The sequence below is a fragment of the Kogia breviceps genome, chromosome 3 (genome assembly GCF_026419965.1).
Source record: "Kogia breviceps isolate mKogBre1 chromosome 3, mKogBre1 haplotype 1, whole genome shotgun sequence".
Taxonomy (NCBI): domain Eukaryota; kingdom Metazoa; phylum Chordata; class Mammalia; order Artiodactyla; family Physeteridae; genus Kogia; species Kogia breviceps.
This window is the reverse complement of record NC_081312.1, coordinates 38,307,174-38,322,168: the sequence shown is the minus strand read 5'-3', so window position 1 is coordinate 38,322,168 and position 14,995 is coordinate 38,307,174. Positions and strand designations below refer to the sequence as shown.

The following is a 14,995-nucleotide window of genomic DNA, read 5'->3' as shown; positions in this document are numbered from 1 at the left end:
TACATAGTATATACATGTAAAGTATACACACACATAAAGTTACTTTGGGCTTATGTGTTACCAAATTCTATGAAAATAAATTACACCTTCTAATGAAATAGCAGATTTTTACCTTGGAACCTCCTAAAACATTTTACATACAATAAAAGGTACTTGCTGACACTTTCCCAAAGTTGAGATGATCCAATGTTTTTCTTTGTCTCTGTCATCTCCCACTAAAACAGCATATACATAAACATCTTATGCAAACAGGAACTCTTCAACTAGAGCATATTCTGGTCTGAAAAGTCTTTGGGGAAAAGTCATTAATCTGGCATTTTATTTATTAGGCCACAGTATGGCTTTTAGGTAGATATAGACACAAATCCCCAAATTCTTAGCTCTAAACCCTCAGACAATATATTTCTTCAAATATTGTGGTGTGTGATTTGGCAACAACGCCATGCTTTGCATTCGAGTTAGCTTATTCTAAATTAAATTTCAATGCAATTTTTAAAAATTATATAAGGAGAGAATTTCTGTGCCTTGGCCAATGGCCCACTAATTTAAATCCATATTCAATACAACACAATTCCCAAGGGACAGGAGAACTGCAATAATTCTTACTGAGTTATACACATTAAATGGATGAACTTCATGGTATGTAAATTACCTCACTAAAGCTATTTTAAAATTTTTTTAGGTTTTTTTTTTTTTTTTTTTTTTTTAGTTCCTCTTAAACGGAGGCAATTCATAATCTCCATGCAGAACAAACAGGTGTTTTCCGGATTGATGGCTCCTTTACTTCTTGTGATATAGGGAACCACCAGATTCCAGAGTCAGGGAAGGAATGGGGTCGAAGGGCACGACGGTGGAATCCTTCCCGAGGCACTTCCTGGAACCACGTGGCCACACCTCCCCCTCCCCCCCCCCCCCCCCCGGGGCTGTACAAACGCACAAACTCTTTGCTCTTCCCGCAGGAGGATTATAACCAGCTGAGGCCGCTCTCCTACCCCAACACGGATGTGTTTTTGATCTGCTTCTCCGTCGTAAATCCTGCCTCTTATCACAACGTCCAGGAGGAGTGGGTCCCGGAGCTGAAGGACTGCATGCCTCACGTGCCTTACGTCCTCATAGGGACCCAGGTTCGAAGGCGGGCATGGCAGGGAGGGTCGGTCGGTGGAGGGTTTGTGAAAAAGAAAAGACCCTTTCGCAACTCCTGAACATCCTATTCTATCAAACACTATAGAAGAGTGTCTCACGTACATTAATCCTATGAACAGCCTTTATTAAAAACTGAATAATCTATTTAGCCCATGGTTGAAAAGACAATAAAGCTATTTAATATGAAACAGGAAGTTTTGATGGGGCCTTTAAAAATTAATCTCTCTGCTTTTTGCTTTCAAATAACAAAGTAATTTTTTAAATAGACAACCTTCTCCAGTCCTGAGCCAGAGGAATGAGGTGCAGATGTCAATTACACTTATTATCTAATATGTTTAATATCTAAAATCCATGATTGTTTGAAAGTCACAAAATAGATGTGAATGTCAAAATGACCACAGAACAGGCTCATTATGACAAAAACTCTTCAGGAACAGCCCTTGAAAAGGAAGACAGAAATTCATTGTTCTCTATTCCCTTTAACCCCCGATCTCTCAGATCTTAAAAAAACATTAAAACTGATAAATACCAGGTAAAGCTGTGATTGTAAAAGCCTTTAAAGTGTTTTCAAAGCTAATAAAGTTCCATAGTTTGAATCTCCAGCAGTAAGCCAGTTGCACAAATGCATTAAAGATTGTTCCAGCTTTTTATAGTTTGAAATAGATTTTGTTCTTTGCTATGTTAAAACCCAAATTACTATCCCAAAGATATATGGAAATGTAATGATACCAAAGAGATTTATTATCCGTTTCATATGCTGCTGCTTTCTATTTCTCATTTTACATTGTGCTTCACGAAGAGAAATTTTTTTAAAAGTAAAAGAAAGGAAAATATTTCCTAGAGAGTGTATGGACAGATCATTAATACACCCATAAATCAGAATACAGTTAACGCTTCTGCTCTGGAACATAATTATTAGTTTGTTTAAATGAAATCTTCTGCCTTAACTCCAGATGATAGTGTTTGACCATTTGGTGGGAAAATATGTGATGAGACAGGTAAACATCTTTGTATGATTTGAATCCTTTTTATAACTGGTGGGCACTAAGTTGAAAAATGAAGGCCCCCCAAAAAATGCCCACACACACAAATTAGTAAAGCTGAGAAATGTGCTTACGGGATCCTAATATATGAATATATTATTTTTCCTTGAAAACACAAGCCTTGGGCTTCCCTGGTGGCGCAGTGGTTGAGAATCCGCCTGCCGATTCAGGGGACACGGGTTCGTGCCCCGGTCCAGGAAAATCCCACATGCCGCGGAGCAGCTGGGCCCGTGAGCCATGGCCGCTGAGCCTGAGCGTCCGGAGCCTGTGCTCCGCAACGGGAGAGGCCACAACAGTTAGAGGCCCGCGTACCGCAAAAAACAAACAAACAAACAAAAAAAACAAAAACACAAGCCTTTATGTGCCCACATTTACACCCATGTATATATGCATGTGTTCACACACACATTGAGATTTTAAAGCAACTTAAATATTTCATTAAATTATCAACCCTAATCCAAACATAGATGCTATTTTCGAAGTAGTTCTGCCTTTGAAAAGATTAATGCTGATTCCTTGAGCAAGCCCTTTGGAAATTCCTTTTTAGGACTTGCCTTCAGAGCCTGCAGCACATTTGTTAGAATATCCTCACAGGTGGCAAATCTTCATCCCTTTGAGGGTAAAGATTTGGTTTGGAAACTGTCCCCCCCCCAACACACACACACACACATATATATATTTATATATATATATATATATATATATATATATATATATATATATATTCAGAGCCAGGAAATAAACTATTAGATAGTGAGTAGTATAACCAAGGATCAAATGAGGCATCACCGTACAATAGTAAGACTGATTGATTATTTTGTATATCCTATAAGTGGGACCTAGAAATAAACAGGAAATTTCAAAAACATTTGAAACAGCTACAGAATGATTCGAATCAGCTCCCAGGGTAATAGCTTTGAAGGGGAAACTATAAGGAAAGCCTGATGTATACATTTACAAAGAACTCACTAATTTTTAGACATAATATGGCCATGTGTATGTGCTTCCTTAAAGAAAATTCATAGGTGTCAAGGGGAAAAACATCCCTATTATGTCACAGTTTTAAACATCTGGTGAGGCCTGAAAAAATAAATAAGTGTATCACATGTGTGTTTTTTTGCCAGATTGATCTCCGAGATGACCCTAAAACCTTGGCCCGTTTGCTGTACATGAAAGAGAAACCTCTCACTTATGAGCATGGTGTGAAGCTTGCAAAAGCGGTACCGATTTGAATTTCATTTTAAATTAAGGATGCTGAGAGAAGAGTTTGCTGTATGCTTTGGAATGGAAGAACGACATGGGCTTTTGCTTTAAAATACAATGTGTTCAGAGTCATCTCTCTGCTTTATACTCTCCCCTCTATTCTAGTCAGGCTGGAAGGGACCATTTGGCTAGCATTCTTGTCAGCCAGCACTGTCTGTTTTTCATTAAGAAACTTGGTGAATTTAAACAGCTGAAGCACTTATCATTTGATTTAGCAAGCTCTAAAATTATCCATTTGCCATATTAAGTATGAAAAATGGGAATCATTAGATATATATTTGTAAATTTCATTGCTTATTATCTGTGTGACTCATTTAAATGACTTCATAAAAGGCATTTTGTGATTTTCCTGGGAGAGACTTCGATTTGCATTTGGCAGGGTTCTATTTGTTCAGTATTTCTCACCCCATAATGAATAGCCACTTAGAGAGGCTGGATTATGTCACAAACAGCATCTTAAAAGAGTAACATAGACCCAAAGGTAACTAGTTGGAGAATCCAAGTGGCTATTCGACAGATAATAGCTACTTGCTCACAGCTGGAACAGTTTCCACAGACCTTTCTTCATTCTCAAGAGCTTGACAATGATTTTGTTGGGCAAATGATTCAGACCAAATCTTTGTCTCCCATTTACCACCAAGATGTGCATAAAGGCAGACATTAAAATGAACACAAGAGGATGAGGTACCATACGCAAGAGGAGGTTTATAAATCATATTTCCATAACCTCCTCATTGACTTAGTCACAAACCCATCAAGCCCTGCCAGAGGTTTCAGAAATTTCTCTTTTACTTTCTAAAGTAACTAACCCTGCAAATGTATGCCCTGGGGCAGAGTTAGGGGTCCCTCTTTTAAATAAGTCAAGAATAACATTAACTACCAATTCTTTGTGAATAAAAATGCATGCATTTCTCTTATTAAAACTTTCTTATAGGCAACAAAATTAAGTGATACACTCGAATAGAAATGGGTTAAAGTTATGTTTTATGGATGCAATATATGAGAACATCTTACAAATATTTGAGAAAGTTAACGCTTCCTACTTCTACGGGTAGTGATGTCAGAACCAGCAGTCCATGGCGTTCTCACTAAGCACTTTACAAGCTCGTCTATTTCAGCCTCAGGCTCACCTTCTTAGGCACATAGTCCTGGTCTCCTCTGACAGGTGAGGGGACAGAATCTTAGGGAGATGAACACGTTTGATTCATACAGCTGAGAATAACACAGTAAAACAACTCTAAGCCAGCTCTGTGGACATCATCCCCATGCACCTGACCTTGTGTTATGTAAACTCTCCTCCAGCCATTTGTTTTTCCTCCTATAAGATGGGCATACATCTACAGGTTCTTCTACCTTTCCTTCACACATCCAGCTTCCATTCTCTCCCTAAGGTACATAAATATATAGCTCCATAAATGACTGTATATGATTCCCAGCTAGGCATTTTTCACAAAAAGGAGGTCCCGGAGGCCTCCTTTTTGCAGGAGCTTGTTTTCTGCGTCCCTTGCTTCTGGCCTCTCTCCCACCACCATCCTGTCAGTGTCCTAGATTGACTTCTCATTTGGGAAGTCGTTTTTTCCCTCTGAGAAGAAGTTGTTCCAAAGCCTCCCATCTCATTTCATATTTATTTTAGGAACAATGGCTGACTTCGCCACTTCATTGCCTTTTGCCAGTTTCTCCTAGCAACTGCTCTCAGATACTGAGAGAATCATGTTTAGCTTACAAAATCCAATTTAGAAGAAAACCAAGCAAGAGTTTAACTTGTTTCATCACAATTCATGTAATTATAGAGATGCTTTAAGTTTCTCTGCTCCCTGACTTTCCTGTCAAGTAGTTTATAATAACAACTAACATTTATGGAGTGTTTGCAGTGGGCTGGGTTTCATGCCAAGGCGCTTTACATGCTTTGTCTTAATTAATCCTCACGGCAACCCCCTGAGGTGTCTATATTATTACCTCCACTTTCCTAGAGGAAACTGAGGCTCAGAGAGGCTAAAATCACACCGCTTGAAAGTGGCAGAGCCAGGATATGAAACTGTGCTTTAACCACCATGCTCTTTTGCTTCCCTCCTATAATCTGAAAAGAAACCCTTAGGTTGGGGGCTTCTTTGTTTATAGACTGAAGCCCCATATTTTAATGTGTATGTTCTCCCCACAGCTTAAAGGCTTTGCAAGTTCAGATTTTTTACATCTTTTTGTTCAGTACTTTTCAATTTCCAAAACATTTTTTATCTATAATCTCTTTTGGGTCTCAAAGGGCATTTTATTTATAAAGGACATTTTCATATTGTACATATTTCCAGTTCTTGACACTCCAAAGTCAACGACATTTACCTAAATGTTTTATATCAATTTATAATAAATATTCATTGTTATCCCTTTACTTGTTTTATCCTCCCTCTTCTCTTCACTATTGTGTTTTTTAATCTTCAGCCTACTTTTCCCATGCTTTTCTCATTTGTGTATGTCCATACTGCCACCGGACTTATTTGGCAATAACTGATACCTAATATGTGTCACGTTAGCTCTAAGATGATACTTTTGTGCATTCTCTTTCCCAATTCCATTGAACACAACCTAAACATGATTTTCTAAGCTCAGACTTCCTAAGGTATTTCTTGATAAAACACCTGACCATCTTTCCTATTTTGGTCTTTGGCCTCTTTGGGGCCTCTCCTGCCATCTTCTTCACCCTGTGCCTTTTTTATTGCTGTTCTCACTCTTTGTCTTAGCACCTGTTTCCCCCTGGATTTTTAACTTGCACCAGTGGGGTTTAAAGCAGCAAAAATCCTGTCATCAATGCTCATGGAGTCTTTAGTACCCTCCCCCTGAATGCAAGAGTCACCATTACCTTCCTTGTTTTGTGTGCCGGCCATTTCCTCTTTCTCCCATGGTCATTAGAAATCAGTCACTTCACCGCTGGGGTCTGGGCTACAGAGGTGAGATAGAGATAGCCCCTGCCCTCAAGAGACCCACAGGCCAGAAGATGAGAGAGAGAGACAAACACAAGTACACCAACTGAACAAATACAACAGAAAGGTGCGCAAAGGGCTGAGGTAACAGAGAGGAGAGAGTGATGGACACATTCAGGGAAGGAGGACTCAGAGACAATTTCTTGGAGTAGTTGAGAACTGAGCCAGCTTTACAGGATAGGAACAGGTTTGTCAAGTGGACAAAGTTAGGGGACTGGGGAGACGAAATTCCAGATAGGGAGACCAATACATGCAAGTAATGGGCCAAATTTCACCCACAAATGTTTTGATCAACCCACACAGGTATTTTTGATGTGATTTAGTGGTCAACATTGAACAATTTGGAAACTTTATGTAAATATACACATTTCTAGCTTCTTTTAAAAAAAATCAGTACATCCGGCAGCACTATCCAGCATTTCCTCATCAACTGCAACTTTTCAACAGTCTTTTAAACAACATATATACCCTTCAGTAAGCCACAGTCCCCACCACTCCACAATAACCTACACTCAAGCAGTGCACTCACATTATCCACCCTTGGATTGGCAAATTCTGCCAGTTCTTGAAAAAAAACATCAGCAGCAAATGCATGCAGCCTGGAAACCCTTCTCCTCTTTCAGCAATTTGGTCATAATGCTAATTTATTGAGATGGAAATTCTCTCACAAGCTATATGACTCCTTTTCCTTTCCTTGGCTCTCAAGTTGCCCTCTCGCTGCGTGTACCCTTCCTAGTTCTTAAATAAGAAATAAGGAATTTCTCTGCTACTAGCCATTCCTTAAGATACAAGCCCACTCTGTTCATTCTACTGACATGTCTTCTCTCCATTTACAGGAACTGCCTTACTTTTCCTTCTCTTCTCTCATTACCGTCACTCAGCCCATAACAGCATCTCCATTTGTTCGTTAGTTTTGCTCTTTCTTTACACTTGCTAGAGAGAGCACAACAGAATGGTTAAGACTCTGGCTCAAGAGACAGACAAATTCAAATCTCTGCCATTTTCTTAGTTGTGTGGCCTTAGAGAGGTTACCTAACCTCTCTGGACGTCAGTTATCTGAGATGCAAAGGAGAATGGTGATAGACTTACCTCCCAATTGAATGAGCCAATGTACCAATGAGATCTAGCTCAGCAAGCTAGAGTTGTTGAAACTGTGTCCTCTCAGACATGTCTGCAGCTGGGAAGACCTCTCCCCACCTTTACTCTTCCCAGTTATACCTTATCTTGTTCTAGAACATGTCCCACCTCCGTGAGGACCATCTGGAAGAAATACTAGGTTTCCTTCCACTTGATTGGTCATTGTGAATTTGTTTGCCTGTTTTCTAATTTCTTCTCGTCGGACTCAAAATGTTCTCTACACCTCTGAAAAATTTCCCAGCATTTGAGACAATAAGTTTTAGTTATTATAAAGTTAGCAGGGAAGTGTTCTCTCAGTTTATGTTTCTCAATTTCTAGTTGGTTCTTGAAAACACATCATTTTGGTAAAGCATGTCCCAGATTGCTAGCATGTGTGTCTAAACAAAGATCTGTAAATCCTGAGCACTTACAGATGGGTTCTAAATATTTGACTGTGTAGATCACTTTGCTCCAAAAGGCAGATGAAGTTGCTGCCGTAAGACAGGCTGTACTTCCTTGGGATGGTTTTCCATTTTGCATCTTTGAGGGCACACATTTTTTCTTCAGCAGTCCCTATAACATGGCTGTGCCTTTTCCCTGACCCTGAATAAATTCTCCTCTCTGACCCTCAGAGCCCTTGAACCATGGTTAACAATACTGACCTCACAACTGGGTTCTGGTTCTCACACATATTTCCCAAATCACACCGAAAATCTATTTGTACTTTTCCTGGAACTATCAGTACAAAATAATGTTATATTAACCCAGTTACACAATAATGCCTTGATCTGCTCTTTCATTATCTTCAGAAATGTCTGAATTGGGAAAGACAGGTTTGGACTCCTCCTGCACAATCAAAAGACAAACTCTGACGCGCTGTCAGCAGCACTGTGGGGTGGAGGGGAGGGCCGGGGAGGGGGAGGCCAAGGTGGGGTGGGGGAGTGAGGGGGTAGGGAGAGGGGACAGGAGGAGGAGAGAGTGTGCTCGCCCATCTTGCAGGACCAGACAGTCCAGAACTCCACGTATGAGCCCAGATCAGCCCAGCTCTCCTGTAATTTCCAGAATCAACTGAGGCTTGTGATCATTAGTGGGGAGGTATTCTGGATAGAACAGCCCCACAGTGCTTTCTGTGTATTTTTTCAGGATGACTGACAAGAGCCAGCACATTACAAGCATTCATTCAGTTGACACATTCACTAGATTAGTGTGCTTTTCACATGTGTTTGTATCGAATACCAAACACAATCCCAAAATGTAACAGATGACATTTCAGAACATTATTAGGAAAAATTTCTATATCCTTTATCCCTCTCTTGCATTCAGTTGTTTTTAATTATATAAAAAGCCATATTCTAATCCAGACCATGGTCAAAACGAAACCATAAAATAAGTTATCAATATCTAACATCTTTTCTTTGAGTATTTTCCTTTGGCTCATACAGTAACCATTAACCATACAGGAAAAAAGCAAGTGCATAATATCTGGATGCCACCAGAACACTTTTACCTCATGCTTAGCTTTCTTATCTGTGGACTTTCAAACAAGTGGGCAGCTTCATTTCATTAACTGTCAGCTTGACCAGCTTCTTGCAGTGTTGAGTGACGAGGGTCACAGTTTCCGTCATGGAACTAGGAAAAGAACACACATCAAGTGACCCAGATTCTAGGTCTAGATCCTTTACTTTTTAGTTGGATGTCCTTAAACAATACATTTCACCTTCTGGGGCTGTTCCCACTCTATTCTAAGCTAAGTCACCAGTCCCTTTAATCCACACATTGCAAACTGGCTGGTTGCTGCCAAGGACATCCCACATCAGCGTCTTGCTTGGCCCACAGAGTGTTTTTAAATTGGTAAATATTAACTAAAAACCAAACGTCCAAGTCCTCTTGAAAAATACAAAGATGGCAATGATGAACCAACATTCCTGCCTGGCAACAGTTGCCTAAGCCGAGTAGACTACCAGCTCTGGAGGGGGTGTTTACTTCACAGGCCACCACAGACTCTACCTCTCCCTGTTGTCTGGCACCAGCCCTGCTTTACTCAGTTACATAAGCTACTAGCCCTAATCGGCATGTGATTTTGCTACCCTGTTTTAGTCATTTATCTGTTGTTGGTTTCCAGGAGCTCACCATCCAGCCATCCTCTTCTGAATACACTGTAATTTTTCAAAGTTATTCTTACAATGTAAAGCATATAATAGAAGCATTTCTCCAGATATCCTTAACATTAAAAGGTCCACATCAAACTGTTAGCTCATATGGAGCTTGGGAGCAATTAAAACCCCGGGTCTCCCTCACATGAATTATCTCATGAAGTTGACTGCCAACTTCTGGTCTGCTCTACCCTGAAACTTTTTTAATGAGAATCTATGGCTCTGGCCTGAATTTTTATATTTCTCATAGGGATCTTGTGATTATCAAATACATCATAATATGAAATCATCAAAAGCTTTGAAACAAAACCCTAAGCAAGCACAAAATATCTCCTCATTTAAATATACATAGACTGTATACTGATAAGGAGGGTGTCTGTGTCAGTAAATACATTTTATGATTTTTATTTTTAGCGTTTTGGAGTTTAACTGCTTAAAAATATGCCTTTTAATGTATCTTAAAACTGAATAATATGACCAATCAGATATTACTTTGCCGAGAGATACCTTTTGTCAGAAGAGCATTTTAATCAAGAATGACCCATAAAACCATATCACCCATTCTCTTTCTATGCACTTTATTAACCAAGTTGACACCTTGCCCTACTATATACAGAAGGGAATATGTTTCACTTGCACCAGATTTACATGTTCTGCATACAAATGAGAAGGTACTAAAAACAACATCATGTACCCTGTTGTTCACGATATATATTTAAACCATATCACTGGTTTGAATCCTCTCCTAATTTTTATATTCTTTATATTCTTATATTTAGGAATAAATGGTTATGGATCACTTTCAGAATTTGTTGCTTATCAAAAGCAATCCACAATCATTTACTATTAATATCAGAAAGCAAAAAATATAAAAATACCAAAAATCAGGATAGCAGATGCAAACTGAAATGCAGAAGAAAAAGACGTGATCCAAGCCATCCCCCAAGCTGTTTGTGAGACAAGCAGCAACACCACTTGGCTGCGCAGAGGGCAGACACCACTGTGCTTTTCTCTCTTTTTCTCCTCTCATGCCTTTCTCTCTTTTGTGTTTAAGATTGGAGCACAGTGCTACTTGGAATGCTCAGCCCTGACTCAGAAAGGTCTCAAAGCCGTTTTTGATGAAGCGATCCTCACCATTTTCCATCCCAAGAAAAAGAAGAAACACTGCTCCAAGTGTCACAGCTGCTGTTTAATTATCTGAGGTAGCTTGAGACCCACCTCCACCCCATCTAAGGGTAAGAATGGCAGCCAACCTCTGAGACCCAGCTCAAGCCAAAAGGAGGGCATGACCAGAGAGGAAGTCCCTGACACAGAGGAAGTCCCTGACACAGAGGCTTGCTCCTCCGCCCTGTGAGCCCTCCCAAACACGGCACACTATCAGCTAACTGCCACATCCTCCCTACCAGCCAGAAGCATCCACATTACACACTCTACGAGAATGCTGAGCCCGGATTCCAGCCAGTGCCACTGCTGACCACGTAGGAAACAAAGTCAAAGACCATCTTGCATGTTTCATCGCCCCCTCCAAGAACATGAAACTGATAGGAAATCATCACAGGAAAAACAAAAAAAGAACTCGGTTCCTCCTGTACTGGTGGCCTTACTTGATGTCTTTTACAAAACATGGGAATACAATACTAACCTTTTTTTTTTCTGAAACTGCTGTTCTACTGCGTGTCTTACACTCATTTGTATTATTTTAAGAAATTTACTAATTTACCAGTTTACTCAGGCCTTAGAAATCCACACCAAATTAGCCTAAAGACAAAGGGTTTTATATCCATTCCTATTTCAGCAGTTTCTACCAAAGCTATTAAAACCAACACATACCTCTGAATGCCTGACTATAAGGAGATAAAGAAAATGTGGAAACTTTTGGAAATATATGGAACCATAATTTTTGAAACTGATTGAAAGAAAACACCATCTGAATTATCGCAGGTCCACATTTTTTGCCTAAGATTCACCCCAGATATGCTTACGTTGATCGGTAGCCTTATTTTTTCCATATTACATTGTGATGAAAAATTGCAAATGAACTGTGTTTAAGAAAGTAGTATTTCTGCTTTTCAGTCAAACTGATTGGGGAGAGAATGTGGCAGACCTATATTTTAAAAGATTCTTTATTCAGCAAAGTGAACTTTCCTGCTCCCTCCCTTCCCCATTGCATGCCCCTTTCCTTTCTTGATTTCACACTCTCTCCCACACCCAATAACAACTTTATTCCAAAGAAGGATCTGGCCATGGGGCATGAAAAAGTTAAGTGTTTAAAAGTCCCCAAAGCTTAAGCAAAGTGCCTCAGTTTTCCCTCTCACTTCAACTGAAAGTGCTTCTCTGCTTGTCTGTGGGAGCTCCCCTTCTTTTTAAATGATATTTTCCAAGTACAACTGGTACTAAAATATTGCCCCTCCCTATTTCCTGTACTCATTGTCCCAAATGTGTATTTCAGGGCTAGATCCATGGGTACCAAGCTCTGGATCCCCTGCTTCCAAAATGATATGCTCCATGGAACAGGGACTTTGGCCTTGGGGAAGTGACTCTTCCAAACGTCCAGGGATTCTTGTATCGCAGAGTGAGTTATTTCCTAGCTTTTAATTAGAGACTGTGAAGGCTTCTAATTAGTCTTATTTGCTTACAGTTATTCTGGAAACACCCAGGTAGGCCCTTTATTTTTTATTTCAACTGCATAATCAGAGTGCCTCTTTGCAGCATGAAATTACACAAATTTCAGTTTAAGAATTTCCAGATTCATACTCCTGTTGGAAAACTCCAGTCTTTCCTGTTCCTCCTGCTCCTGGAGGAAGCACATTAAGAAAGAAGCGTGTGGTGTGGGTCTTTTCCGTTAAGACCTTCCATAAAACCTCCTCAGTTTTGGGGGGTTTGTTTGTTTAGAATTTTTGAAATGTGCTTTCCCTACATTTCAGGTTTTATTTCCCTTCTCCCCTATCTAGTTGCTAAACATTTTCTTGAACACACACACACACACACACACACACACACACCCCAACCTAAAAGAAAACGGGAGTTTTGTAAGTCAAAGCTTGACATTTAGAGAAAACAATGACTTTCTCTCTTTGTAAATGGAAATCAACCATGTATAAACTATAACTCTGCAGAGGTTATGAATTCATCCTTTACAAACAATAATGAGCATTTAGCCCTATAATAAATGAAGTGCCGTTAGCTGGTTTTGTTACGTTATTGTGTGGTCGCGTCTTGTTAAAGAGCCACTCCTCACATCTCATTGATGTGGATGAAAAATTGAGAGCAGTATGTTTGCTCCGCCAAGGAGAATTTTCCAGATGCGTGCACTCAACAGGCGAACAGTTCCCCAGGCCATCACCTCCCTAACGGGCCACAGAGATTAACTTGTTCATGGTGGGAGATCTCTCTCTCACCTGGAACCAGAACCTGGAGAGAGACTGTTAGTGTATGTGTGGCACACAGGCTCTTAGCAGTCTTATGAGCTAATTGTTGAATAAAATAATGAAGAACAAAGCAACCTAAATGTGTTAATGTCATTCCACCAAATTAATCATGTATTCCCTGTTTCATGGCGATTGGTAGTTCATTTCACTTAAAAAAGTAATGTTTTCTGCCATAAGATTGAATAAAACTATATTCTGAAACCAAAGATAAAAAGACATAGAAATCTCAACAAGAATCCTTTAAAGGTCTACACTATCTTCCAAAGTCAAGAAGGGGCAGCTGATCTCCATTGGAGGGTAGAGTCTTAACTTTTCAGAGATAGAAGAAGCTATAGTCCAATCCCTTCATTGTACAGATGAGAAAACTCAAGCCCAGATGAGTTAAAAGAGATGTGTTGCAACAAAGCTGGGACAGATCTCAGCTTTTCTCCTTCCCATCCAGTGCCCTTCAACTCCATGCTATAATCTATTCATTATCAGCATATTAAATTGGAGTTTTGTAGGTGTATTACCCAAGTTATATCTGTTTATCCTATAGATCTAGCCACATTTCAAACACATGGCATGGGCCACTATAATAAGATAATCCATCAAACCAGTAATAACCTAGAGACAAGAATCTGATCTACATGCTAATATGCCTGGAATCCGGAATATATAATGTAATGTAATCTCAATCTAATGGCTTAATCAAGTAGCTAGTTTGACAGATTTTTTTTTTTTTCAGTCAGATGGTGGGTTGTTTAGTAGAATTAATAGACTCCTTTGGAAACACAAAAGGACTAAGACACAAGTCAGAGCTGTTTTAACAGAATTCTGGGCTTCTTTCTGCCAAGTAAATTTATATTCAAAGAGCAATTACTGAATGCGGTAACTACATCCACCCTAAACCAGGCAGCACTAAACTGGGAAATCAAAAACTGAGTCATACACATATGAGAGGATGAGAGATTTGGTCCTGAGACTTTAATAAAAATCTGTTTGATCATGACATGCAAAGAACCATTTGAAAGATTTCCAGTCTATAAAAGAGGTACCAGATGAAGTGGCTGTAACCATACACAACTTTCATAGAACACTAATAAGGAAATAATATTCAAATGGTAGTAAAGAGGCAGTCACAACCACATTCACAATTTTAGGAGAAAATTTTAAAAAGTTAACCCAGAATTCGAAGCCAACAAAAATATCATCATTAGGAGTGTTGGTTCCTATGAGCAATAACCGCGCAAAGTAGAGAGTCTTCAAGAAGAAATATTTGGCTTGAGGTCAGCCTTTAAAGAAGCAGTATTGGGCTTCCCTGGTGGCGCAGTGGTTGAGAATCCGCCTGCCGATGCAGGAGACACGGGTTCGTGCCCTGGTCCGGGAAGATCCCACATGCCGCGGAGCAACTAAGCCCGTGAGCCATGGCCGCTAGGCCTGCGCGTCCGGAGCCTGTGCTCCGCAACGGGAGAGGCCACAACAGTGAGAGGCCCGCATACCGCAAAAAAAAAAAAAAAAAAAAAAAAAAAAAAAAAAAAAAAAAAGAAGCAGTATTGCATTCATAAAGGCAAACTCATCCATATGACCAAATTGATGGAAGATTAAAAATCAAGGTTTAACTTTAAAGGAATGTTTGACACCATGCTGGAGATGATTAACCATTTATGTCTTCATTTTAAAATCTACCCTTATGTTTAGAGGCCAGAATGCAAAATGTGCATTCTCTTCAACAGACAGAACCACAGGTCGCCAGCTATTCTAGTGAGTCATTGAGTAGGCTGCCCAAGTACAAATAAGAAAACTCAAGAAAACATTTTCATTTCAAGGACCATTAGAAACAGAAAAAAAAAAAAAAAAAAAGGGAGAGAGAGAGAGAGAGAGAAGGTCAGGGAAAC

At 39.7% G+C, this 14,995-nt stretch overlaps 1 protein-coding gene across 1 annotated transcript in view; it reads left to right on the top strand.

The window, feature by feature from the left end:
• RHOJ (ras homolog family member J) overlaps positions 1–13,321 on the top strand; it is an 86,015-nt gene extending 72,694 nt beyond the window's left edge. Inside the window, exons 3-5 of the mRNA XM_059059096.2 lie at positions 960–1,124; positions 3,311–3,406; positions 10,745–13,321. Of these exons, the coding sequence (XP_058915079.1) occupies positions 960–1,124; positions 3,311–3,406; positions 10,745–10,891 (408 nt within the window). The 3' untranslated portion in view covers positions 10,892–13,321. The remainder of the gene's footprint in view (positions 1–959; positions 1,125–3,310; positions 3,407–10,744) is intronic.
• Positions 13,322–14,995: the final 1,674 nt, after the last annotated feature.